This window comes from Tamandua tetradactyla, chromosome 13, assembly GCF_023851605.1.
Source record: "Tamandua tetradactyla isolate mTamTet1 chromosome 13, mTamTet1.pri, whole genome shotgun sequence".
NCBI lineage: Eukaryota > Metazoa > Chordata > Mammalia > Pilosa > Myrmecophagidae > Tamandua > Tamandua tetradactyla.
In genome coordinates, this window is record NC_135339.1 from 1,885,136 (window position 1) to 1,913,124 (window position 27,989).

The following is a 27,989-nucleotide window of genomic DNA, read 5'->3' on the forward strand; positions in this document are numbered from 1 at the left end:
TGGCCGGGATCCTCCACCCTCAAGGCCTGTCTTCATAAGTCTGTGCCTGGCTGCCCCAGGGGCAGAGGGCTGTGAAGTATTTTTTCCTTGGCACAGGAGTGGGGAGGAAACGGGACACAGATGGTTGAGTGCTGAACACAGCTTCTCATCAGTGACTTTGGACTTCTGGTTTCCAGCTCTGAACTGAGATTCTGCCCTGCCTGAAAAATGGACTCCAGCATTGTTCCATCACTCCTGGTGGAAGTTGATGTTCTAGTCTGCTAGCTGCCAGAATGCAATATACCAGAAACGGAATGGCTTTTCAAAAGGGGAATTTAATGAGTTGCTAGTTTACAGTTCTAAGGCCGAGAAAATGTCCCAATTAAAACAAGTCTAAAGAAATGTCCAATCAAAGGCATCTAGGGAAAGATACCTTGGTTCGAGAAGGCTGATGAAGTTCAGGGTTTCTCTCTCAAGTGAGAAGGCACATGGTGAACACAGTCAGGGCTTCTCTCTCAGCTGGAAGGGCACATGGCGAACACGGCATTATCTGCTAGCTTTCTCTCCTGGCTTCCTATTTCATGAAGCTCCCCGGGAGGCGTCTCCCTTCTTCATCTCCAAAGGTCGCTGGCTGGTGGACTCTCTGCTTTGTAGTGCTGCTCTCTCTGAGTCTCTCATTCTCCAAAATATTTCCTCTTTTATAGGACTCCAATAAACCAATCAAGACCCACCCAAATGGGTGGAGACATGTCGTCCCTTAATCCAGTTTAACAACCACTCTTGACTAAATCCCATCATTCAGGGAGATGATCTGATTACAGTTTCAAACATACAGTATTGAATAGGGATTATTCTACCTTTAGGAAATGGGATTTATATTAGAACTTGGCTTTTCTTAGGGGGCGTACTTCCCTTCACACCAGCACAGCTGAAAATAAACACTGCCCCCTTAGACCAGTGATGAAAGATTTGCCAAAGAGTGCCATCAGCTGAGCAGGCCACTGAAATGCACTTTAGGGCAGGCAAAAACAGAAGTGAAAAAGGCCTTCTTGGTGTTATAGTTTGCTGGCTGCCGGAATGTGAAGAAGGAATATGTCTCTGGGGAAGCTTCATTCCAGGTGGGTCTTGATCACTTTACTGGAATTCTCTAAAAGAGGAGACATTTTTGGAAGAGTCTGAGAGCAACAGCGCCAGGAGAATGATGAGAGTGCCGTGACAGAGCCAGAAGAGGAGAGAGTCACAGAGTCCACACAGCCAGAGGCCTTTGGAGACTGAATACACTCCTGGGGGAGCTACATGAAACAAGAAGCCTGGGGAGAAAGCTGGCAGACATCACCATGTTTGCCAAGTGCCTCTCCAGTTGAGAGAGAAACCCCGAACTTCATCAACCTTTCCTGAGTAAAGGAAACTGCTTGTTGATGCCTTAATTTGGACATTTTCATAGACTTGCTTTAATTGGGACATTTTCATGGTAATTGTAAACTAGCAACTTAATAAATTCCCCTTTTAAAAAGCCATTCTGTTTGTGCTGTATCACATCTGGCAGCCAGCAAACCAGAACAAAGGGTAAAAGGAGACAAAAATGAGATATGATATATAAAAGCCAAAGGATAAAATTGTTGAAGTACTGACTATATAGTAATAATGTTGAAAGTAAATGGATCAAACAACCCAAGCAAAATACACAGATTAGCAGAATGGGATAAAAAACATATGCTCTTTCTATATGCTGTTTACAAGAGACTCAGACCCAAAGACCCAACTAGGTTGAAAGTGAAAGACCAGAAAGAGATAAAATACACAAGAGGTAACCAAAATAGATCTGGGATAGCTATATTAATATCAGACAAAATATACTTTAAATGCAAAGCAGTTATAAGAGACTAAAGAGGACATTATATATTAATGAAAGGGGGCAATTCACCAAGAGCAAGTAACAATCATAAATATTTATGCACCTAACAGGTTGCCTCAAAATACATGAAAACACTGGCAACACTGAAGGGAGAAATATTGCTTTTACAATAGTAGTTGGAGTCTTCAATATACCACCATCATCAACAGATAGAATATCTAGACAAAGGATCAATAAGAAAACAGCGAACTACAAAAATATGAAAAATGAACTAGACCTAACAGACATACACAGAACATTGTACCCCAAAACAGCAGGATATATTCTACTCAACTACTCATGGATAAAACCACATTGGGTCAGAAAATAGGTTTCAATAAACTTAAACATATTGATACTACACAAAGCACTTTTTCTGATCATAATATAATGAAGCTGGAAATCAACTACGGGTGGAGAATTGGAAAATTCAAATATATGGGGGTCAAACAACACACTATTAAACAATCAGTGGGTCAAAGAAGAAATTGCAAGAGAAATCAGTAAATATCTCGAGAGGAATGAAAATGTAAACACAACGCATCAAAACATGGGATGCAGCAAAGGCAGTGCTGAGAGGGAAATTTATGGCCCTAAATGCTCACAATAAAAAAGAAGAGATTAAATCAAAGACCTAAGTGCACACCTGGAAGCATAAGAAAAAGAACAGCCAACTAAACCCAAAGCAAGCAGAATGAAATAAAGAAAAAAGATCAGACCAGAAATAATAAAAATTGTGAACAATAAAAACTACCTTTTGTGTAGTATATCTTTTTCTGGTCTTTCATCATAAAAACCAAAAGCTGTTTCTTGGAGAAGATCAGTAAAATTGACAGCCTTCAGCTAGATTGACAAAGAAAAAGAGACAAGAAGCAAACAAATAAAATCAGAAATAAGATGGGCACATTATTACTGATGCCAAAGAAACAATAAAGATCCTAAGAGAAAAACATTTAAAAAAAAAAAGAAAGATCAAGAGGACACTATGCCAACAAACTAGACAACTTACATGAAAGGGACAAATTCACTCGTGAAATTATAATTAACAAAATTATGGCATTATTATTCATAATACAGGTTACCAGAAGATAAAATAAGAGTACAGAATGGGGAGCTGATGCCTAATTTGTGCAGAATTTTTAGTAATATGGACGGTAAATGTTTGGAAATGGAAAAAGGTCATGATAGCACATTATTGTGAATGTAATTAATAGCACCAATTTGTGCATGTGATTTGAGTTGAAAGGTGAAGTTTAGGGTTGTGTATGTCACTAGAAGGAAAGCCAGGGGATGAAAGATGGGACTAACAGCGAACCCTGTCATGAATGATTACTGCGATTAAAAGTGCAAATACACGAATGTTTTTTCATGAACTAGAACAAATGTACATTACCATTACAAAATGTTACTAGCGTGGTATATGGGGGGAAAGACACCTAATGCAAACTATGGACTACTTAAAAAAAAAAAGCATTATGCTTTTTACCTGAAGTCTGTAGCAATTTTAAAAATCCATCCCTTTTGGGGAGAAGAACAGTTTGATATTATAAGGATAAGAAATATCCTAAATTAACCAAAAGATAGCCCTGATGAAAAGTTCTATTGCTAGAATTTTTCCAGTTATTTTGTTTGTTAGTTTGTTTTTTTTTTTTCGCATGAGCAGGCACCGGGATTCGAATCCAGGTTCCCACACGCAGGCGAGAATTCTGCCTGCTGAGCCATCGTGGCCCACCCAGTTATTTTGTTTTTAAATTAACAGGTAATTGGTACTGGAGTAAACTCTATGAAGACAAGGGAAACATTACTGAATTGGTTCCTGTTGTTGCTTATAAAAATTTCTCCATTTCTTTGAATGCTTTCAATTTCAAAATTGAGACAGAGGGATCTTAGTGTAAAACACCACCTGATTTGAACCCAATAAGTGGTGGAAATTTCATATGGAAGTTTTAACGATCCCTTTCTCTCCAAAGCCATTATTTTTCTTTTCTACTTAGAACCAGCCTACCCCATTTAACTTCCAGCCATGAGCTTGGAAATTGGTTGGAAAGTTGTAATGAGATGAGGCTGCCGAATTTCAGGTTCCATCATGTTTGTGTGATCACTTAGGGTAAAGAAACAAAGGTTAGCTTCATCCATATCACCATAACGTCATTTTAAAAAAAAATTTTATTGATAAAATACTATACAAACATGCAAACATTCTTAACATATGAACATTCCATACATGGTGTACAATCGATGGCTCACAATATCATCACATAGTTGCAAATTAATCACCATGATCATTTTTTTGAATATTTACATCACTTCAGAAAAAGAAAAAAGAAAAAACTCATACATACCATACCCCTTACCCCTCCCTCTCATTGACCACTAGTATTTCCATCTATTCAACTTACTTTAACCTTTGTTCCCACTATTATTTGTTTATTTCTTATCCATATTTTTTACTCATCTGTCTATACCCTAGGTAAAAGGAGCATCAGACACAAAGTTTTCACCATCACACAGTCACTGTAAAAATTACATCATTATACAATCATCTTCAAGAAACAAGGCTTTGATACAGAAGAACCATGTAAGAAATAAAGTGTTCCCATATACCCCCTAAAAAAAAAAAAAAGAAACAAGGCTTTGAACCACAGCTCTACAGTTTCAGGTACTTCCCTTTAGTCCCTCCAATACACTATAAACTAAAAAGGAATAGCGATATAATGCGTAAGAAAACCTTCAGGATAACATCTCAACTCTGACTGAAATCTCTCAGCCACTGACACTTTGTCTCATTTCTCTCTTTCCCATTTTGGTCAAGAAGGTTTTCTCAATGCCTTGATGCCAGATCCCAGCTCATCCCGGGATTTCTGTCCCACATTGACAGGGAGATTCACACCGCTGGAAGTCATGTCCCATGTACGGGGGTGAGGGCAGTGAGTTCACTTGCTGTGTTGTGTTGGCTTAGAGAGAAATAGGCAACACCTGAGCAAAAAAGAGGTTCTCTAAGGGTGACTTTTAGGCCTGAATGTAATATGCTTAGCCTATCTTTTGCAGGGTAAGTTTCATAGGGGCAAACCCCCAGATCGAGGGCTCAGCCTATTGATTTGGTTGTCCCCACAGTTCACGAGAATATCAGAAATCCTCCAAATGGGAAAGCTGAGTATTTCCCTCTTTCTCCCCATTCCCCGAAGGGGACTTTGCAAATACTTCTTTATTCACTGTCCAAAATTTCTGGGATGTATTTGGGCATCAAACTAACCTGGACAAACCAACAAAATCCCATGCCCTATTCAAAATTCCCTGTACTTATGGTGTTCAATTAAACTGACCATACAAGTTAAATCAGGAAATGTACCACCCAAAATATAAATTTTGCACCAAATAAACATCTCTCCCTTTAGTCCCACACAGAAATTGAAGTTTTAAAATATGGATGATATCATCCCTTACGCAATCTTCTGATATACCTTAGTCCTATCCAGATCAGCTTCATTCATATCACTACTCGATGCCTGATCACTTTTTCAACTTTTTAAACAGTTTCTGTATGGGGTACTGCTGACTTTCATAGCTTCAGAACTCTAATTATGAGTCTCAGGTGTCACATAAACGCCCGAAGTTTCCAGGAAAGACCACTGAGACATACAAACAGTTCAGTATCTGAGAATTTATAATTAACAGTCACACCTCCTGAATATGTGTAACTGCTGTAAGAGCTTACAATCTAGGCTCCTTTACAATATGCCCCAATCTGATATCCCATGCTCTCAACTTTAGTTCACTAAATTTTTATATTATGGTTAGTCCATATGATTGAGGGAAGATAATATTTGTCTTTTTGTTCCTGACATTTCATTCAACATACAGCTCTTAAGGTTCATTCGTCTAGCTGCACGCCTCACACCTTCATTCCTTCTTGCTCAGTATTCCATTATGTATATGCCATAGTTCTCCTTCCATTCCTCAGTCGTTGTACCCTTAGGCCACCTGCCTTCACTGTGGATCATGAACACTGCCACCAGACACCAGTGTGCAAATGTCCATTCGTGTCCCCACACACAGCTCCTCCAGATATATACTGAGCAATGGGGTTTCAGGATCATATGGCAACCCTACCCCTAGCCTCCTGTGGAACCACACACTGCCCTCCAAGGGACTGCGTCTCTCATTTCCCTACCGATGGTGAATAGGTACATCTCTTTCTCCACATTTCTCTAGCACTTGTTTCTCTCTGTTCATTTTTAAATAATTTTATTCACATATCATACAATCCAGCCTAAGTGTATGTAGACAAATCTTTGCCGCCATACTCTATTTGAAGACATTTCCTTTTCTTCCACAAAGAATCCATACCCCTTTCCCAATCTCCCCACCTGCTGACATTTAGTTTTTGCGTAATGCCTTTGTTACATTCACTGGAAGCATACTACAATGTTACTGTTGACTACAGACCCTAGTGTATGTTGATTGTACTTTTCCTCATATACCATCTAATCTCAACACCCTGCAATACTGGCATTCCTTTGTTCTTCCTCATGCAAAAACATTTTTTATTTTGTACACTTAATCACCATCATTGTGCATTCTACACATTTCTAAGTTACCATCTCAGTTATCCTCTGTCTTTCCTTCTGATTTCATATGTGGCCCCAGCCCTTCTCCCCATACCATACTCACATTCAGCTCCATTCCATTACTTATATTATTGTGCTATAATCAGGTAGTATTGTGCTATCAATTTATGAACTTTTATAATCAGTCCTGTTGTACAATCTGTGTTCCTTCAGCACCAATTACAATCTCTACCCTGTTTCCATCTCCTGATAACCCGTGTTCTTAACTGAAATTATCCAAGTTCCTCATTAATGTCAGTTCACATTAGTGAGACCATACAGTATTTGTCCTTTTGTTTCTGGCTAATTTCACTCAGCATAATATCCTGAAGATCCATTCATGTTGTTACATGCTTCATGACTTTATTCTGTCTTATAGCCATGTAATATTCCACCATATGAATATAGCACAGCTTGTTGAGCCACTCATCCAATGACAGACATTTGGGCTGTTCCCATCTCTAGGCAACTGTAAATAATGCTGCTATAAACGTTGGTGTGCAATGTTTGTGTCCTTGCCCTCACGTCCTCTGAATAGATACCTAATAATGGGATTGCTGGATCATTTGGCAATTTCATACTTAGCTTCCTGAAGAATCGCCAATCTGCCTTCCACAGTGGTTGTACCGTTTTAAATTCCCACCAACAATGGATAAGCGTGCCTTTTTCTCCACATCCTCTCCAGCACTTGCTGTTTTCTGTTTTTTTTATAATGACCATTCTAGTGGTGTGAGATGATAGCTCAATGTGGTTTTGATTTTTATTTCCCTAATAGCCAGTGAAGTTGAGTATCTTTTCATGTGCCTTTTAGCCAACTGTATTTACTCTTCTGAGATGTGTCTGTTCATGTCTTTTGCCCATGTTTTAATTGGGTTGTCTTTTTGCTGTTGAGTTGAAGAATCTTTCTATATATTCTGGACACTAAATGCTGAGCTGATATGTGGTTTCCAAATATGTCTCCCATTGTGTAGGCTGTCTTTTTACTTTCTTGACAACGTTCTTTGATTACTATAATGTGATTTTATGACAGTTAAAGAAAAAAACTACTTGTTCTATAGCTGTGGTAACAAATAACCTTCAAAACCAATTTCAGACCACTTTGGTACATGTATAGACATGGGAACAAGTGAATTTAAACCTAGCTAATCAATGACAACTCATTTCAGTGAGCAATAGCCTACGGCAGTCAATTCAGCCAAGTGGTACAGACACACTCCAGTGAACATACCTCTAAGGCTGTTATCAACCCATTTCCACCTTTGTTTCCAAAACAAAGCACACTTCTCAGGCTGTCATGAACCCAGTCCTGACCTATAACCTACAGAGCCCCCAAATCCAATAGAAAATCAACAGGTTACCTTGCTCAATTAATATATCTGACAAGCAATAACTATCATTTATTTATATTGAACTTTGTATTCCAGATTTAACTAGTTGTCTCAGCTTTGATATAGCAAAAAATCCAGGAAGGATGAAGCAGTCAAGAAAAACAGCATATGATAATCATAATGAGCCAAGAAGGAATACCTGGAGATAAGCTAGGAGAAAAAGATTCAGAAAGAAGACAGGGTGCACAGGTAGTTCAGTGCTTAGAATGCCTGTCTTTCTTGTAGGAGACCTGGGTTCGATTCAGGGACTATGCACCAAAAAAAAAAAAAGACAACACCATGAAGTAGACAGAAGAAATCATTGTGGCTCTGTCCAATAAACAGAGATGGAAACCACAGGCAACAGTCCTTTCAGGCTTAACTAAGGTTGTATGTTATATCTCTTTCATGAAAATAATAAAAGAAATTTCTTCAGATTTCAGGACCAGGGAGACTTTATGATCCACAAAGAAATAACTTGGTTTATTCTTATGGTCAAAGGAAAGTATTTCCCTTTCACATAAAGCATCAGGAATAAATTTGCACCTCAAGGACGTTATCTCCACAATAATTAACTTGACTTTTCCCTGCTTTCGATCTATTACCTTATATATTATTTAAGGTAAAACAATATGATAGATGAATAAACAAACAACTCACCTGAGATTTGCTCATTTTCTGTTGCTCTTGGAAAAGTGGAGAGAAGGGTAAATGTACAACTAGGAGAGAAGAAAATAGAAGGCGGTGGTGAGAGATGTGGCCTGATGTGCAGCTTGAGATTTAACTGCCTAAAAACCTCTGCCCACCAACTGGTTAAAAACATACCCCTTCAGGAAAAAGTCCTTTAGCCCTAGAGAAGTGTCAGCAAAAACAATGTGAAGATTTCACCCATATGACTCAGAAAGGATCTTACAGAGTTGGGCTCTGCTATTTTTCACTGGGTTTACTTCCTACGGATTTATTAATAATTCCATATTTTTCTTAGAACCAACCCAGGACTGATTTAACAAATGATTAGAAGACAAGTTGTTATCCCCATACCAATGTTCTGGGAAAACCATTCAGGATATTAAGTTCTCATTGACTTGCTTCCCTTTAGCGTTAAGAGAGATCACTCTGCAGAAAGAAATGGGTATGTTTTAAGGAAAAGTTCATTTAAAAAAACTGTTGTGAGCTGACTCAAACCTGTCACTGACTTATCTGTTATAAAGTAAATAGTTGCTTTCTACTCCTGGCTCTGGCACTAGCAAACTGAGTGACTCTCGATAGGTTGCTGACTCACACACTCGTGGTTTTTCAGCCTCCAAATGAAGGCAACCCAGATGACCCTAGATCCTTACTGCATGAACATTCTGATTCCTGAATGGCAGGGAAGACAGCAGCATACCTCTTAGAGGGTGCATGTTACAAAGGACATTGGATGACAGCAGCTCAAAACCTAGAAAAAACTAGTGGAAAATAAAGGCAGGATGCATTTACTGAAGGGTGGAGTCAGAACTCTTTCTGCTGGGCCTAGTGATCAACTGCAGACTAAGCTCCAGAGAAATCTGTAATGAATATTTCCTATGCAGCCTGCCCCTTGCCACCCACCCCTAGCACCCCCGATATTAGCTCACTTAACTTTTCTGAAGTTTCAACTTTTCATCATCCTGGTAATGCCTTCTGGATGAGGATACATTACCCAAGCCTTGCTCATTCTGGGATGAATTCATAAGATGAGTTATTATTTCAGGCTGTGCAAATCTAGAATCTACTTCTTTCTAGGAGTTTCCTGCCTCTCCTCTGAAGCTATGGTGAGAAGTTTCAGGTTAGAGTGGTGATGTTCAGGGTGGGATTTTTGTTCCTGGGACCCCCTCCTTCTAACTTCACAAGAGCTGCTTTGTTCCAAGAGGGCTGGAACCTGGGACAAAATCATTTAACTCAGTAGCTCCATTCAGTCTCCCACATTTTACAGAAATTATTTATATAAAATCAAAGTAAGGCCACTGAGTTTGCTGATTCTGGGTAGTACCAAAATCCAGGCAATGCAATCATTCCAGTCTGACCCAAGAATTCCAAAAAGATGCCAAGAAATTCCAGAACACATTGTTGCAAGGTGAGATTCAGTTCATACACAATTATGTCCCTGGGCCTAGACAGGAACCAGTGAGGAACACAAAGCCAGGTTTTAGGCAAAGCCACCGCATTTCATTTCAACTCTCTGAGCATCAGGTGCCAGCACTGCCTGAAGCGTACAGCACCCAATGTATGACACTGGGGGTTCAAAGCGAGACTTTAATGCCACACACAAAGCAGAAGATCAGATGGCCTATCTATTCCAAAATCTATCCACCTGCCCTCCCCCGAGTCTAAGGAGTTCACCATTTTTAAAGGATCCAAACAAGGGGAAATGGAGTTAAAAGTATAAATAGACTATAATAACCATTACAACAAGAAGTATAAACAAGAGTGGGACTAGTTGAGTTTCAGTGATTTCAGATATTAACTTTTGATTATTCTACAACATAGACAAACACAAGAAATGATTCAGTATTATTAATTTCTTGGTTACAGCCTTGTTTGTCAAAATGGGAAACACCTCCATAAAGATGTTTCCTTTAAAAGCCACGATTAAATCAAGTGGCTATAAATTCAAAAGAACCTATTTTCAAAATATCTGCTACTACCACCTGCTAAGTTTGTACGAAATTTCTTCCCTACGTAAAAACTGAAATCCTCAGAACGCCACGTGGCAAATGGCATTAACACCCGGGTTCTGCAGCGAGAAAACCTAGCCCCGGCTCGGTGAGGGGCTCGCGTCTGTCATTCACAAGCAGCTCTCACCGAAGCTGCACCCCCGCCCCGCCCCGCCCCGCCCCACAGCCGCGGCCGCTCCGCGCTGGCTCGGGGCACGCGCCAGGAAGGCGGGATCCACGCCCTGACGCTCCCACGCGAGACCACTGCCCCCTCCCGGGCCAGACACGACCCCGTCCGGCGGCCGCCAGGGATCCGGGGAGGCCGCTTCCTCCGTCCCTCAGGCGCCTGGAGGACCCGCCGCGCGGCCCGGGGTCCCCCCACCCCCACCCGCCGGGCTCCAGCCTCGCGGGGCTCCGCTCGACCTCCGCCTCAAGCGTCCTGGGCTCACCCGCCGCTCCCCCTTGCGTCCGAGCAGGTCCCTGAGCCCGCGCAGATCAAGACCCTCCCGGATTTACTCCGAGGGAAGGGGAACGCGAGGAAGAAGCCTGGGAGAAGACGGCCGCGCACATGCGCAGAGCGAGCCCCTGCCGTTCCCGGAACGCGACGCGAGCCAATAAAGGGCGGGACTACATTTCCCGTGAGCCCTGGCGCCGTTTCCCGGGGACGCCTGGGGGCTGTGGGTCCCGAGCTGGTTTACGGGGGCACGTGGTTCTCTGGACAGCGGGAGGCTGCAGGACGCCGCGATGCGATGCAGGGTTGTTGCCGGAATCTGTTTAAAAGAATAAGCCGTAAAGGACGCTTTAGGGACCGTCAGAGAAATGCAAATTGCACAGACTATAAACATGGTTAATTTTGTTGGTTGTCAAAATCGTAATTATTTAAAAAACTGCCTATAAATTTACAGCTGTACACGTAAGTTTTTAGGGGTGAGTTTTAGGTTAAATTACCTAACAAGAAAAAAAGAAGTAGGCACCAATGACAATTGTTAATTAAGGTCCTAAGCTGTCATTTCTTCCAACGTGTGTGCTTTTCAGACAGAAAGCTGCTTAAAGAAAGGAGCAAAGATGCCTGTGAATTGCATTTATGACTGTGAGAAATTGAATTAAAATACAAGAACAGCGTCCCACAGTCTTTCACAAAAAGGTTTCTTTGAGAAATGAAGAGAAAGGCCAGCAAGTTATCTAAATAATTAACACATATAATTTTTGTTATAGCAAAAGAAGGAAACAAAACTCACATATTTTACTTCCCAGGAGGACCAGGTGTAAAATAGTGGTGCATACCCTTCCGACACGTTTACCTGAATGACAGAATATTTACCACTCTTGTACAACAAAAACCTACATCCTGAACATTTTCCTGGGACAATATAAACAATGTATTACTAGTGTGTCACAACAAAACAAAATTTCTTTTAAAAATAGGGAAAAAAAAGAAATTAGGATTATAGTTATCAGGAAAATAACATCTAAATATGTAAAGAAAACAATAAAATGTGAAGATGAAGAAACACTTGTGTAATTAGACCTCCACGTTTTTGTATAAATGTGTTTTTGGCCTCTGTCAACTGGGGCAACTGATAAAGCCCAACAAAATTCAGGGACTTGCTTGGCAAAAGAAAACTTTTGGGATTAGGTGGGTGTATTTACAACCCAGCAGTCCAAAAATAATAATAATAATAATAAACTTAGATATCTTCCAAAGTAATGGACGCTACGTTTCTGGTGCAGAAACTACCACTATATGCCAGACATGTGACTTGCTGAAAGTTAGCACATTAGGTCTTAAGGTGAATGAGCCACATGGGGGAGTTGGGGTATTGGCCCCACATGCTCCTGATAGAGTAACTGTATTGAACCACTGATCCCTTCTTAGAGCCATCAATGATGCCTCACCAATGTTGACACTTTTGTAGGTTACAGCTTTGCTGGTCCCGTCCAATTAGCCAACTCGGACACCACCATGATGGCCTTTGAAACAAAATCATCTCATGCCTTATTTAATGGACATTGCAAACACCCAAGTGTTGCTAACTGTATTGTACAAATTGATATTTTAAGAGATTGTTCCCTTTAGGACAGAAGCAGTGGTAGAAGTGCACTGCCAGGCTACACCAACCCAGCCACGTAATACCAACAAATGATAGGGGAGATCACTGCCATGAGGAAAGGACTCCATTTTTTGGTTTATGTTTGACTGAGACAGTTTTTAGGCCTTTCCTCTACCTTCTTCTCCTTGTGCCCCACATCTGGACAAATGGACAAGAAAGGTTGGATGCTCACTTTAGTGCCAACAGGAAATTAAAATCATGCAAATCTCTTTGCGTGCAGAAACTCTTACCCCAGATCCACCCCTAATCACAACGAAAACCAGGCCAGTCACCTTTCCTTGCTTTCTCAAGCCATTCTGGACCTGCTTGAGAGGCCTCTCTCCTGAGAGCTCAATTATCTAAGAAATAAAACTTTTCATAACCTTTTGCTGTATGTGTGGCATCCTCAGTCTCGACATCCAATCCAAACCTTGAGTGCCTTTGCAGGTGACTGTAGCAATTGCTACTCTGATTAAAGAACTGGTAAATATCAAGAGTGTTTTAAAAACTATCCAACAAGTTGTACAGACTGCCCTGCCAGTGGGTCAGTTAGTCCTAGTAAGCTTCTTGAGCTATGAACGTCAGTGACTGACCACTATGCAAACTGGAGCTAATGAGGCATCAGTGGAATCTCCCACCAGCATGAAAGAGTGGCCAGTCCCCTCCCCAGATGTGGCTTTCTTAGGGGTGAAAACGGTGCCAGCACTGTGGGCTAGATTGACTTGAGTTCTCTCAGGGTGACAGAATCTGTTGATGAACAGACTAAGTTAAAAGCCAACAACGGGCGGGCCACAATGGCTCAGCAGGTAGAGTTCTCGCCTGCCATGCCGGAGACCCAGGTTTGATTCCTGGTGCCTGCTCCTGCAGACAAAAAAGTCAATGGATGACTCTCTATGGTGTGGACCTGGAACCTCTTTTGTGAAGTAGCAGCTGAGGAGACTCCAGCTCTTGCCATGGCTGAAGAGAAGCCCCAGGAAGGAGGAAAGATTGAGAATAACGATAATGTTAATTTGAAAGTAGCAGGACAGGATGGTACTGTGGTACAGTTTAAGACTGAGGCATATACTACTAAGTAAATGAATGAAAGCCGATTGTGAACAACTGTTGGAAATGGAGGGCGAAGATACACTTGATGTGTTCCAGCAGAAGACAGGCAGTGTCTATTAAAAAGGGAGCCTGCTCCTTTACTCCAGAACTCTGTTCCTACAGACCAAGAATACATTCTCAATTAGAAAAAACATAATTTGGTCCCACCACATCCTGACTACTATAGTATAGTTTTCTCTATTCTTTTTTTTTGTTTTTTCACAAACTGTTACTGCCTTTTCTAACCCCTCAAGCTGTAACATTGATTGCAGAACCTGCTTAGTGGGCCCATATTAATAAATTCAGCCTTATCCAGCTTTATATTCCTCCCACCATTATCCCACACCCTTAAAATCCATTGTCACACATATTCCTCTGATTTCTGTCTAGATAAACTGGAAAACTCACAGTTCTTTTGGAGTATAACGTACCTCCTCATGGGTGATATTTTGTACCTCACCTTTTGGGGCCGGTTGGGACTTCAGTCTAGTTATAGGTCTAGAAGAAATGAGGGATGGTGGGAGTGAGTCATGAAAGGAATTGGAAGTATCTTCCAAGCCATTTACAGTTTCATCTGGTGAAACAAGATGAATCACCCTAGGGCCAGTCCCTTCAGGTGGCCAACTCCTCAGAGCAGGCTGTAGGTGGGATGGCTATGTCCTCAGTGTTCTCCAGAGAAGATTCAGCATGACTGAGGGTTTCAACTTCTCCACTGACATCATTATCAATCCATATGTCATCATCCCATTTTTCAGGATCCCATTCCTTTCCAATCAATGCCCTCACTTTAATGGTAGACACCATGCAAGACTGAGATTTCCATTTATGTTGTAAAGTTTCTACTCTAACAATCAGATTCTGAGTCTGATTTTTGGAGATCTCAAGTCTCCAGCTACAGGAAATAAGATTTTCCTTCAGGGCATTCACAGAAATGTTTACATCTGTCAGACGGCATGTAAACTTCTCATTTGAAGCCTTAAGCCCATCCCTTTCACTCATTAATGTATCCAGTGTATCTAACATCAACAGTCAAAATCTCTATACCTCCTATTTCCACAAAACTCTGAAAAGGTGTCAAAACCATTACCTCCCAGAGCCTGGCTTCATACAAGTGAAGCATTAGAAGAACTGTATGGTGATATTTGGACCATCTCTTTTGCAATTCACCCCATGGATTGGCAGAATCATTCTGTTCATGGGAATCAGAGTCCTTAGTGCTTTGAGTCCAGTCAGATGAGAAAACCAATCATAAAAACCCATTTAAAGATTCTGTTTCTTAGAATCTTTCTAAGTGGTTTCTTAAGAACCACTCCTGGTATCAAGCTATATTAGGGTTCTTTGGAGATACAGAATCAACAGGAAATATCCATAAATATAAAATTGATAAAAGTGTCTCATGTAACCATGGGAACATAGAGTCCAAAATCTGTAGGGCAAGCTGTGAAGCTGATAACTCTGATGGAGGGTCTGCAGAAACTCCACAGGAGAGGCTCCCCAGCCAAAACAGGAAGAGCCTGTCTCTTCTGAATCCTCCTTAAAAGGTTTCTTGTGATTAGATTAAGCATCACTCATTGAAAAAGATACTCCCCTTTGGCTGATTACAAATGGAATCAGCTGTGGATGCAGCTGACGTGATCATGATCTAATTCTGTGAAATGTCCTCATTGCAAAAGACAGGCCAGCACTTGCCCAACCAGACAAACAGGTACCACAACTTGGCCAAATTTACACATGAACCTGACCATGACAACTATAGTTAATCACAAAAATGTTTTTTCATGAATTGTAACAAATGTATCACACTAATGCAAGGCATTAATAAGAGGGTGGTAATTGGGAACCCTGTATTTTATGCATGGTTTTACCAGAAATCTACAACTTCTGCAATTTAAAAATGGGACCATATTATAAGGAAAAAAAAAAAGAAAGAACAAATCTAATGTTCTTCAGGAAACAGAGTGAGAATAGACCAAGCCATTTTGAAAGAGTAGTCATGCTAATCAATGTATTTTTAAAATAGCTTAAAAATCAGAACACTTTATTCTCAAATCAGAAAAGAATAGGTCATGTAAGAATGTCTAAGGTCTTCTAAGATCATGTAAGGGTTTAGCATTCTAAAAATAACATTTCAATGCAATGGGAAGAGGTTGGAATACTCAATAAATAATGTTGGGATAACTGATTACCTATTGTAAAATAAGTAAAATAAGGGTACAGGTTTATCTCACATATTATAACTATTAAACTTAAAAAATGAATATTGGAAATTGATGAAGCTACCCATCAACTTACTGAGATGAAATATAAATTATTTTATAATTTTAGGGTTGGTTAGTATATTAGCAATTGCAAAATGGTAAGAAAACTAATGAAAAATATGACCATACAAAAACTTAAAATTTTATGTTTCAGGAGGTAGGGGAAACCACTCCAAAAATAATTTAATGGCAAACAAACCCTGCAGCCATAGGAAAAGAATGAGAAAACTGTTATATGCTGATATAAAATGAGCTCAAACTATATTCTAAAAAGTAATTCTGGAGTGATAATTTGTGTAAAAATGGAAATTAACACATTTGTACTGATAAAATATATAATGTATATTTATATTAATTAACATAATCAGTATAAATGTTAATTAACATATAATAAATATGGCTAGATTTATATGAATATATATAGTTATTTCTTTAGGTATATGTAAAAATACGTTACAAGAGAAATACATTAATAACGCTGTTCTAGTTTGATAGCTGCCGGAATGCAATATACGAGAAACAGAATGGCTTTTAAAAAGGGGAATTTAATAAGTTGCTAGTTTACAGTTCTAAGGCTGAGAAAATGTCCCAATTAAAAGAAGTCTATAGAAATGTCCAATCAAAGATATCTATCCAGGGAAAGATACCTTGGTTCAAGAAGGCTGATAAAGTTCAGGGTTTCTCTCTCCAGCGAGAAGGCACATGGTGAACACAATCAGGGCTTCTCTCTCATCTGGAAGGGCATGTGGTGAACACGGTATCATCTGCTAGCTTTCTCTCCTGGCTTCCTGTTTCATGAAGCTCCCTGGGAGGTGTTTTCCTTCTTCATCTCCAAAGGTCAGTGACTCGTGGACTCTCTGCTTCATGGTGCTGCAGCATTCTCTGCTTTCTTTGAATCTCCATTCTCCAAAATGTTTCCTCTTTTATAGGACTTCAGAAACTTATCAAGACCCACCCAAATGGGTGGAGACATGTTGTCGCCTAATCCAGTTTAACAACCACTCTTGATTAAATCACATATCCGGGGTGATGATTTAATTGCAGTTTCAAACATACAATGCTGAATAGGGATTAGAAGAAGTGGCTGCCTTTACAAAATGGGATTAGGATTAAAACATGGGTTTTCTAGGGTACATACATCATTTCAAGCCAGCACAAATGCCAATTTATGAACAGCTACCAAAAATAGAACAATATCCTAAATAAAATGGGCTAAGTAGAAGGGCAGAATGGGAAAATGCAGAAGCATGTATAGTATTTCTAAATTTTCCAATGTCTCTAGAAATTAAAGAGATGCAAATGTTTAAGAGCAGATACTGCTTATATTCTGTACGGTTGTTACTGAATAAATCAACTCATTTGCCTGATGTGTACAGACGTCAATGTAGTGATACTAGGATTTTGAGCAAAGAAAAGGTGTTTATTGCAGGACATTCAAGCAAGAAAAGAGGAGCATTTTTTTTAAAAAGCTCAAATATGTGTCCTCAAGTCTAAAAAGCTTAGGGTTTTCATGGGATTTAAACAAAAGGAGGTGAGGATAGTGATGTTATTTAAGTTGACATCTATTGATTGGTTATGTTCAAGTTATAGTTAATAGGCAGAGTGCAAGCACGGGCCCAAGATGCCCTTGAAAACTGAAAAAAGCCAGCCAGCATAAAGACAGGAATCTGGTTATAACAGTGTTGTAAATCTCTCAGTTAGTATAAGATAACAAGCTAAAATAACAATTGCAATTACAAGTAAAAGGACAAGCTAAAATATAAATTACAATTACACATTAAAATACTGTAATCAGTGTTTACAATCCCCTCTTATTTTTCTTCATTCCTCAATCCTGCATTATCTAGGATGATGACTGCTCTGGCTACTTCAAACTGAGGAGGGATGTAGATATTATGGGGGCAGAGTAATGGACTTGTTTTGCTTACAGTTAAAGATATTCCTTCCTTTCAGGATGGGACTGTTTCATCATCATTATTCTGTTAGTTGTCTAATTTTACAGAGTTTGGATAAAATACAGAGACAAAGCTTAAAGAATAGGATGTTAGTAACAGTTAAAATGAGGATAGATAATCTTGTTTGTAATATAGTGCTAAACCAAGATCCTATTCCTGAAGGAAGCCAACTAAATAAATCAAATCAGGGAGAGTTAGTGTCTAAGGCATTTATCTGATTTTTTCATGAGCTAGTACTGTTGTAATGTTAGCATATTAGTCAGGAATAAAGGTAAAACATTCAGTTTGTATCATAGCACAGGTTCCTCCCCTGAGAAGTGGTGAGGATGTCTTAAAGTCATTCAATTCTGGAGACCTGCTTTGCACCTAAGAGTGACCTCCGTGTTTAATAGAGAAATATTATAGAGGCTATCAGTTAAAGATTGTCTAATAAATTTATTAAGGGCTTCCATGCAAAAAAATGACATCTTCAATGCCTAGTGATGAAAAAATATGGCTGTGAGATGATCATACCAATGGAATACTGGATCGTGTCCATATGGCTTTTAATAAGGGTAAACCAGCAGTGGGGGGTAGACTGTTATGAATGGTTCCTAAAGTCCATAGCACACCTACTGTACATCACCCTATCCAAACTGGGGGCAACCAGGCCATAGGTTGGTATCAACTGAGTCCCATTTGTAGCTACCCAATGAATCCCAGGTCACCCTAACCAATCAGTCCCAAACAATATATATCCCCATTCTGCTAGGAAATTTAAACTGAATTGTATTCCTATCTGAGGACTTTTTTGATAAGCTGGCAATTAGATGTCACCTATGTTTTGCAACAAGGTCATTTCTTAAGTGAAGTTCTCTTAAGTCTCTAGCTAGGGCTTCTCCAAAGAATCTACAAAGCATTTTTAACCCCCTGTGGGAGAATAGTCCAGCAATATTGTTGCTTTATATTGGTATTAGGATCATCCCATTCAAAAGCAATAAAGGCTCTGGACTGAGAAGTATGCAATAAAAAGCATTTTTAAAATCTAGGACTGTGAAGTAACAGAGATCTCCTGATAGGGTGGGAGAGCAAAGTATATGGATTTGGAACTACAAGGTGAATATATTTTACAATTTGGTTAATAGCTCGGAGATTTTGTACAAACCTATATTAATTTCAAGGGCCAGGCTTCTGCACTGACAATATTGGAGTATTAAATGAAGATTGACAAGGCTGTATTAATTGGTATTTTAAGAATGTCTTAATTATCAGCTCAGTTATGCCCCTTGATTCTAATCTGAGTGGATATTGTTTGGTATGGCGAATCATGCTTGGCAGCCAAAATTTTACCTGGCCCAGTTCTGCCATATTCATTCATCACGGCTTTGTGTCTGCCCAGGCTACTGGATTCACTGATAACAGAATTTTCTCCAGAATCAGGGAGCTTCTTTAGCGACTTTTCCAAAGAGTGGAGCAGTTTGTAGGGCTCAGTCCTACACTGGAAGTAATTCTGTGGTTGAATGACTGGGAGAAAAGATTATCTGTGCATTTAATTTGGCTAGTAAATTGCATCCTAACAGGTGCACCAGGAAATTATGTTTTAAGGTTTAGTCCCAATTTGACATTCTAATGGTTTCAGAAAGGGCCAGTGGGCATATCATGGTCAGGTTCATGTGTCAACTTGGCCAGGTGGTTGGCAAGTGGTGGCCTGCCTGTTACTATGAGGACATTTCATAGAATTAAATCATGATTACATCAGCTGCATTCACATCTGATTCATTTGTAATCAGCCAAGGGGGGTGTCTTCTGCAATGAGTGATGCTTAATCTAATCACGGGAAGCCTTTTAAGGAGGATTCAGAAGAGACATGCTCTCTTCCTGCTTTGGCCAGCAAGCCTCTCCTGTGGAGTTAATCCAGATCCTCCATCAGAATCATCAGCTTCACAGCCTACCCTATAGATTTTGGACCCTACATTCCCATGGTTATGGGAGACACTTTTATAAACTTTATATTTATGAATATTTCTTGTTGATTCTGTTTATCTAGAGAACCCTAACACAACTTGGTACCAGGAGTGGCTCTTAAGAAACAGAATCTTAAAAATGGGTTTTTATGAATGGTTTTATACTCTGACTGGACTCAAAGGCACTACAGACTCTGATTCCCATAATCAGAATGACACTGCCAGTCCATGGAGTGAGTTGGCAAAAGTGATAGTCAAAATATCACCATTAAATTCTTCTAATGCTTTGCTTGTATGAGCCCAGGCTCCGGGGGATAATGTTTTGGACACCTTTACAGAGTTTTGTGGAAATAGGAGGTATAGAGATATTGGCTGGCTGTTTTTAGATACACTAGATATATTAATGAGTGAAAGGGATTGGCTTAAGGCTTCAAACAAGAAGTTTAAGCATTGTCTGACAGATGTAGAAGTTTCTATGAGTGTTGTTCTAGTTTGCTAGCTGTCAGAATGCAATATACCAGAAATGGAATGGCTTTTAAAAAGGGGAATTTAATAAGTTGCTAGTTTACAGTTCTAAGGCTGAGAAAATGTACTAATTAAAACAAGTCTATAGGAGTGTCCAATCAAAGGCATCCAGGGAAAGATACCTTGGTTCAAGAAGGCCAATGAAGTTCAGGGTTTCTCTCTCAAGTGAGAAGGCACATGGTAAACATAGTCACAGTTTCTCTGTCAGCTGGAAGGGCACATGGCGAATACGGCGTCATCTGCTAGCTTTCTCTCCATATACCAGTATGCTGAGCTGCTTTGCTCTCTCCAAATCATTCTTTCTCCAAAACGTTTCCTCTTTTATAGGACTCCAATAAACCAATCAAGACACACCCAAATGGGTGGAGACATGTTGTCACCTAATCCAGTTTAACAACCACTTTTGACTAAATCACATTATCCAGGGAGATGATCTGATTACAGTTTCAAACATACAGTATTGAATAGGGATTATTCTACCTTTATGAAATGGGATTGTGATTAAAACATGGCTTTTCTAGAGGGCATACATCCTTTTTTAAACCAGCACAAGTGTCCTGAATGAAAATCTTATTTCCTGCAGCCGTAGACTTGAGATCTCTGAAAATCAGACTCAGAATCTTATTGTTAGAGTAGCATCATTACAACATAAAGAGAAATGTCAATCTTGCATGGTGTCTGCCATTAAAGTGAGGGCACTGATTGGAAAGGAGAGCGACCCTGAAAAAATGGGATGGCAACATATAGACTGATGATGATGTCGGGGTGAAATAGAAACCCTAGGTCATGCTGAGTCTTCTAGAGAAGAACCCTATAATAGTCTGCCTTGAGGACATAGCTGCCCCACTTCCAGCCTTTCCTGAGGAGTTCGCCACCCAATCTCCACCTGAAGGGATTAGCCATAGAGTGATTAATCCTGTTTCATCAGATGAAACTGCAAATGAATCCCCAGAAGCAAATGGCTTGGAAGATGTGCTGGTTTGAAATGATGTATGTACTCTAGAAAAGCCATGTTTTAATCCTAATTCCATTTTGTAAAGGCAGCCATTTCTTCTAATCCCTATTCAATACTGTATGTTTGAAACTGTAATCAGACCCTCTCCCTGGAGATGTTATTTAATCAAGAGTGGTTGTTAAGTTGGATTAGGTATAGGCATGTCTCCATTCATTTGGGTGGGTCTTGATTAGTTTCTGAAGTCCTATAAAAGAGGAAACATTTTGGAGAACAAGAGAGATCCAGAGAAAGCAGAGAATGCTACAGCACCAGTATGTGTTTTCTGAGAATATCTTACATGATCATGGTACAGTTATCAATTTCAGAACACCTAACATTGACATGGTACTTTCATCTATCCTTCACATTCCAGCTTTTAAAATTTGAACCAATAATGTCTTTTATAGCATTTGTCTCTTTCCAGTACAGGATCCAGTCTAGGATCAAAATTTGCATTTAGTTATCATGTCTTTTACCTCCCTTAATCTGAAAATCTAAGTATCTCCAGAGCTTTTCTTTTTACTGATGTGCACAGTTTTGAAAAATATGGTCCCCTCTTTGATTTTCTAATTCTTATTCCTTCTGCTTTTGCTAGCTGGCATTTGTCATTTAAAAAGCTTTTCCTTTGGTCTCATGTGTCTCTTGTCTCTCTTTTATATCACCTGGAACTCATGGAACTTCTTTGACCTTGAGTAATAAGGCATCACCATCATTGTTCTTTTGATGCTAAGCTGCCTCAAGTGGTCAATGGCAGCCCTTTCCAGTGGCCACCTGTGCACTTTTAACAAGTCTTTTAGCAAATGCTTTCATATCCAGCATAAAGTGCTTTTCCAGAAATACTTTATACTTTCTGTGTCCCAGAGGTAGAGTATTTGGAAACCAAGATCTGGCCACCAGTTGTACACCAAGGGTGTTACTGCTTCTAAATCCATTCAGAAGGTGGAGGAAGAAAATCATTTATTATTTTTTTAAATCATGAATTCATGAGGATCTCTCCAATTCAAATATAAGGATTTCATCATTCCAAATCCTTAACTCCCTTCTTAGCAGAACTCTGGTTCCCAACTACCTCAATATATTTACTCATTTTTTATATCTCACTGTGGGGGACTCTACTGTGAACCCCATTTGGACATGTTCTTGGTCTTGGTCTGCATTCTGGTGGGTGTGGAACCCCACATCACTCCATTATCTGTTCTTTGTACAAGATTCTTACCTTTGAAGTAGTTCATGCAAGAACTTATTTATATTTGTAGTGTGAACTGGTGGGTTACATAGCTTAATAGTTTAAACCCCTTTCAATCATGTTCACCTTCAATATGGCAATATTACTTATAGATCCACTCATAAATTGCCTTCATTCTGTCCATTTCCTTACATTCATGTTCAATCTCATTGGCTAAACTTCCACCCATCTCCAGCTTCTATATATGTCTAGGACCTTTAATAAGGTCATAAAAACAAAAGCATATAGTATCTATCCTTTTGTGAGTGGCTCATTTCACTTAGCATTAGGTCCTCGAGGTTCATCCATATTTTCATATGCTTCAGAACTTCATTTCATCTTACTGCTGCATAATATTCCAGCATATGTACATATCATATTTTGTTTATTCACTCATCTGTTGATGGGCACTTGGATTGTTTCCACTTTTTGGAAATTGTGAGTAATGCTGCTATGAATATCCATGTGCAAATGCCTGTGTCACTACTTTCAGATTTTCTGGGTATATACCTGGTAGTGGTATTGCTTGATTATAGAGCAATTTGATATGTGGTTTTCTAAGAAACTGCCTAACTGTCTTCCATAGCAGCTGTACCATTATACATTCCCACTAGCAGTGCATAAGTGTTCCATTTCTCCACATCCTGTCAAACATTTGTAATTTCCTGTTTATTTCCTAGCAGCATTCATATAGGTTTGTGTGATAGCTTATTAAAGTCTTGATCTGCATTTCCCTTATAGCTGCTGAAAATGAGCATCTCTTCATGTGCTTTTTAGCCATCTGTATTTGCACTTCAGAAAAATGTCTATTCATATCTCTAGTCTATTTTTTAATTGGGTTGTTTGCGCTTTTGAGTTGTATGATTTCTTTATGTATACAGGATATCAACTTTTATGCAATACATGGTTTCTAAATATTTTCTCCCATTCAGTTGGCTGCTTCTTCACCTTTTTTTTGACAATGTCTTTTGAGGCATGGAAGCATTTGACTTTGAGATATTCCCATTGATCTATTTTTTCCTTCATTGCTTGTGCTTTGGGTGTAAAGTTTAGGAAGCTACCTCCTATTACTAGGTCTTAAATATATTCCCCTACATTTTCTTCTAGGAGTTCTATGGCACTGGCTCTTATATTTAGGTCTTTGATCCACTTTGACTTTTCTATAGGATGTAAGAAAGGGTCTTTTTTCATTCTTTTGGCTATTTGATATCCAGTTCTCCCATGTCCATTTATTGAAAAGACTGTTCTGTCCAAGTTTAGTGAATTGGGGGTCTGGTCAAAGATCGGTTGACCATAGATTTGGTGGTCTATCTCGGCACTCTTGATTCAATTCCATTGGTCAATACTTCTATCTTTGTGCCAGTTCCATGCTGTTTTGACCATTTAAAGGAATCTAGTAAACTAATCAAGACCCATCTTGAATGGGTGGAATCACATCTCCATCTAATCAAAAGGTTACTCAGAGTTGGGTGCATCATATCTACATGGAGATAATCTAATAAAAAATTTCCACACTACAGTGTTGAATCAGGATTGAAAGAAAGGGCTGCCCCACAAGATTGGGTCATGATTAAAACATGGCTTTTCTGGGGTAGATATCAGCTTCAAACTGAAACATTCTACCCTCTGGACCCCAGAAAGGTCCACTTTTCTTCCACATATAAAATGCATTAATTCCATTACAATACCACAAAACTTTAAATCTTTTGAGCGACAATACAAATGCAACACAAAGTTAAAACCAGTACACAATCTCATCAAAGTAAACTGTAGGCATGGTCTGGTCTAAGGCAAAAATTCTTCTCTGGCTCTGGACCTGTGAAACTCAGACCACGTTATATGTTGTCAATATACAAAGGAGGAACAGTTATAGGATGTATGTTTGCAATACTAAAGGGAGAAATAAAAAGGTAAACAGGGATCACTGGATCCAAAACATTCCAAAAACCTACAGGGCAAGCTCCATTGGATTTCAAAGTCTGAGAATCTTTTTTTCCCAGGACTTTAGAAAGTGGCAATCCCTCTCTTTCCAAGGGCCTATGCAGTGGCTTTGCTCTCTCTCCAAATGCTGGAATGAATTGCCACACTGGGGCAAGTTGGGAGGAACATCTTTTTCTTGGCTCCACCATCTTCAAAAAAGGCTCAGCATCTGGGATCTCTGCCATCTCCAGGGCACATGCTAAACCCCTCCAGAACAATGGGGTGGCAGCCAAGCATCCCCCAATCCACAGTTTCTGTGGTCCACCAACCCTAAGGCTTGAGGTGACACAACTCTTCTGGAACAATGAAGCAGAAGGATCATCCTCTGCTTCTGGGGCAAATTCACCCTTTTGATGTGTATGGGTGGGTCCACTCTCCTGGCTCCAGACCTTAGCTTCTACGGTTCTGCTTCTGAAGCCATTCTTCCTTCAATTTGTCCCTTTCTGTCTCTTTTAGTCCAGACTGGCAGTGGTTCCATTTATACAGATCCCATGATGCTCTTGTTGGTTTTCTGTGCAGTTTACTGGGATCATACCATCAGACAATGAGTTATTCTTTCTGGATAACTCTATCTCCAATCCTTGCTTGTTCTGCAATGGCTGACTACTGCCATGTTTGGCTAATCCTCAAGTGGGGCCTTATTCACTGGGGTCTCACTTTCTGGAAGTCCTGAGTTTTCCAGACTATCAATTTCTGTTTTCTTTGTACGCAAGAGTGCAGTTCTCAACTCATCCCATTCCTCTTGCATTTTACTATCAGCTGCAAGGAGCAGCCAGGCTTCATTTCCACATGTAGTTCAGAAATTTCTTCTGCTAAATATCCAAGTTCATCACAGTCAAATTCTGCCTTACAGCCACAAAGAATGCCTTCCTTCCAGTTTGCAAAGGCACACTCATCATTTCTGTCTAAAACCTTATTTCCACATTTCTACCAACTATCTCTTCATTCTAGGTCTTCTCTATCTGGCTCCTCACAACGGTTCCAGAATCTTCCCCTTATCCATTGAAAAAGCCTTCCAATATGTTTGGTATTTGCAAACCACAGCTCCCCACTCTCTGGTACCAAAATCTGTATTAGTTTGTTAAGCTGCTAGAATACAATATACCAGAAATGGAATGGCTTTTATAAAGATTTACTAAGTTCAGAAGTTTACAGTTGTAAGGTAATACAAATGCCCAAACTAAGGCATCTAGAAAGAGCCAATGGCATTTGGGGTTTCTATGTCAGCTGAGAAGGCACATGGCAATGTCTACTAGCTCTCTCTACTTTCAAATGGCTTCCCCAGGGTCACTTTCTTTCTGTATCTCCAAGGTCTCTGCTGGTATCAGCTCTGTTGGTTCTGTTGCCTCTGTCACCTCTGTCGACTTTGAAATTTTTTCCAAAATGGTTCCCTCTTAAAGAACTCCAGTAAGCAACCACATCTTGAATGAGTGGAAACACGTCTCCATGGAAATCACCTGTTCTAGTCTGCTAGCTGCTGTAATGCAGAAATGGAATGGCTTTTAAAAAGGGGGATTTATTAAGCTGCAAGTTTGCAGTTCTAAGCCTGTGAAGACGTCCAAATTAAAACAAGGTTATAGAAATGTCCAATCTAAGGCATCCAGGGAAAGATGCCATTGTTCAAGAAGGCTGATGATGTTCAGGGTTTGTCTCCCAACTGGAAAGGCACCTGGCAAATATGGCGACATCTGCTAGCTTTCTTGTTTCATGAAGCTCCCCCAGAGACATTTTCATTCTTCATCTCCAAAGGTCTCTGGCTGTATATAGTCTCCTGGTTCTCGTGGCTCTGTCCCTCTATCTGAAATGTTTCCTCTTTTAAAGGATTCAAGTAAAACTAATAAAGATGCACCTGGAATGGGTGGAGTCACATCTCCCTAATCAAAGGCTATGCCCACAATTGGCAACATCACATCTCTGTGGAAATAATTTAATCAACCTCCCAACCTACAGTACTAGATAGGGATTAAAAGAAATGGCTGCCTCTGCAAGATAGATCAAGATTAAAACATGGCTTTTCTAGGGTACATAATCCTTTCATACCAGCATACCACCTACTCCAAGGTCCCACCCACAATTAGGTGAATTTCATCTCTATGGAAACAACTTAAAAATATCCTACCCAACTGTGCTTTTTGAAAGGAAGTATGCCCCCTAAGAAAAGCCATGTTTTAATATAAATCTCATTTCTTAAAGGTAGAATAATCCCTATTCAATACTGTATGTTTGAAACTGTAATGAGATCATATCCCTGGTTGATGTGATTTAGTTAAGAATGGTTGTTAAACTGGATTAGGGGATGACATGTCTCCACCCATTTGAGTGGGTCTTGATTAGTTTCTGAAGTCCTATAAAAAAGGAAACATTTTGGAGAATGAGAGACTCAGAGAGATTCAGAGAGCAACACCACGAAGCAGAGAGTCCACCAGCCAGTGACCTTTGGAGATGAAGAAGGAAAATGCCTCCCGGGGAGCTTCATGAAATAGGAAGCCAGGAGAGAAAGCTAGCAGATGATGCCATATTTGCCATGTGCCCTTCCAACTGAGAGAGAAGCCCTTACTGTGTTTGCCATGTGCCATCTCACTTGAGAGAGAAACCCTGAACTTCATCGGCCTTCTTAAACCAAGGTATCTTTCCCTGGATGCCTTTGATTAGACATTTCTATAAACTTGTTTTAATTGGGACATTTTCTCAGCCTTAGAACTGTAAACTAGCAACTCATTAAATTCCCCTTTTTAAAAGCCATTCCGTTTCTGGTATATTGCATTCCAGCAGCTAGCAAACTAGAACACCAACAATATTGAACCAGGATTAAATAACATGGTTTTCTGGGGTACACTACAGTTTCAAACTAGCATAGGGTCCATTGATTTTAATGATTTTCTCAGACTGTCATCTTTTGGTTTTATTGATTCTATTATTTTTGTTGATGTTGCCCACTGCACTTATTTCTGTTTTAATCTTTGTTATTTCTCTTTCACTGTTTGCTTTGGGGCTAGTTTGCTGTTCTTTCTCTAGTTTCTCCAGGTGAGCAATTAAGTCCTTGATTTTTGCTACTTCTTCAACATTTTTTTTTTTAAACATGGGCAGGCACCGGGAATTGCCTTCTGAGTTACTGTGGCCCTCCCTCTTCTTTTTTAATATAGGCATTTAGGGGAATAAATTTCGCTCTCAGCACTGTTTTTGCCACATCCCATTAGTTCTGATATGTTGTGTTCTCATTTTCATTCGTCTCTATATATTTACCTATTTCTCTAGCAATTTCTTCTTTGACCCACTGATTAAGAGTGTGTTTTCTAATCTCCATATATTTCTGAAAGTTCTGGTTCCTTTGGTGGTTATTGATTTCCAGCTTCATTCCACTGGATCAGAGCAAGTGCTTTGAAAAATTTCAATCCTTTTATATTTATAAAG

General features: G+C 39.6%; 1 protein-coding gene across 5 annotated transcripts in view; it reads right to left on the reverse strand.

Annotated features, from left to right (window-relative positions):
- Window positions 1-27,989, reverse strand: part of LOC143653482 (uncharacterized) — a 52,134-nt gene that overhangs the window by 18,467 nt on the left and 5,678 nt on the right. Inside the window, exons 2-6 of one of the 5 annotated variants that reach the window (XM_077124504.1) lie at window positions 11,761-14,196; window positions 10,972-11,292; window positions 8,889-8,963; window positions 8,508-8,566; window positions 2,628-2,716 (exon numbers count right to left, since the gene is read on the reverse strand). Coding sequence is in view for 4 of the 5 variants with exons in the window: in XM_077124502.1 (XP_076980617.1) it covers window positions 8,508-8,522 (15 nt within the window). In the remaining variant the exon portion in view is untranslated. Of the gene's footprint in view, window positions 1-2,627; window positions 2,717-8,507; window positions 8,567-8,888; window positions 8,964-9,523; window positions 10,660-10,971; window positions 11,293-11,760; window positions 14,197-27,989 lie in introns of those variants that run through there. The other 4 variants (XM_077124502.1, XM_077124501.1, XM_077124500.1 and 1 more) reach the window with 4 other exon arrangements.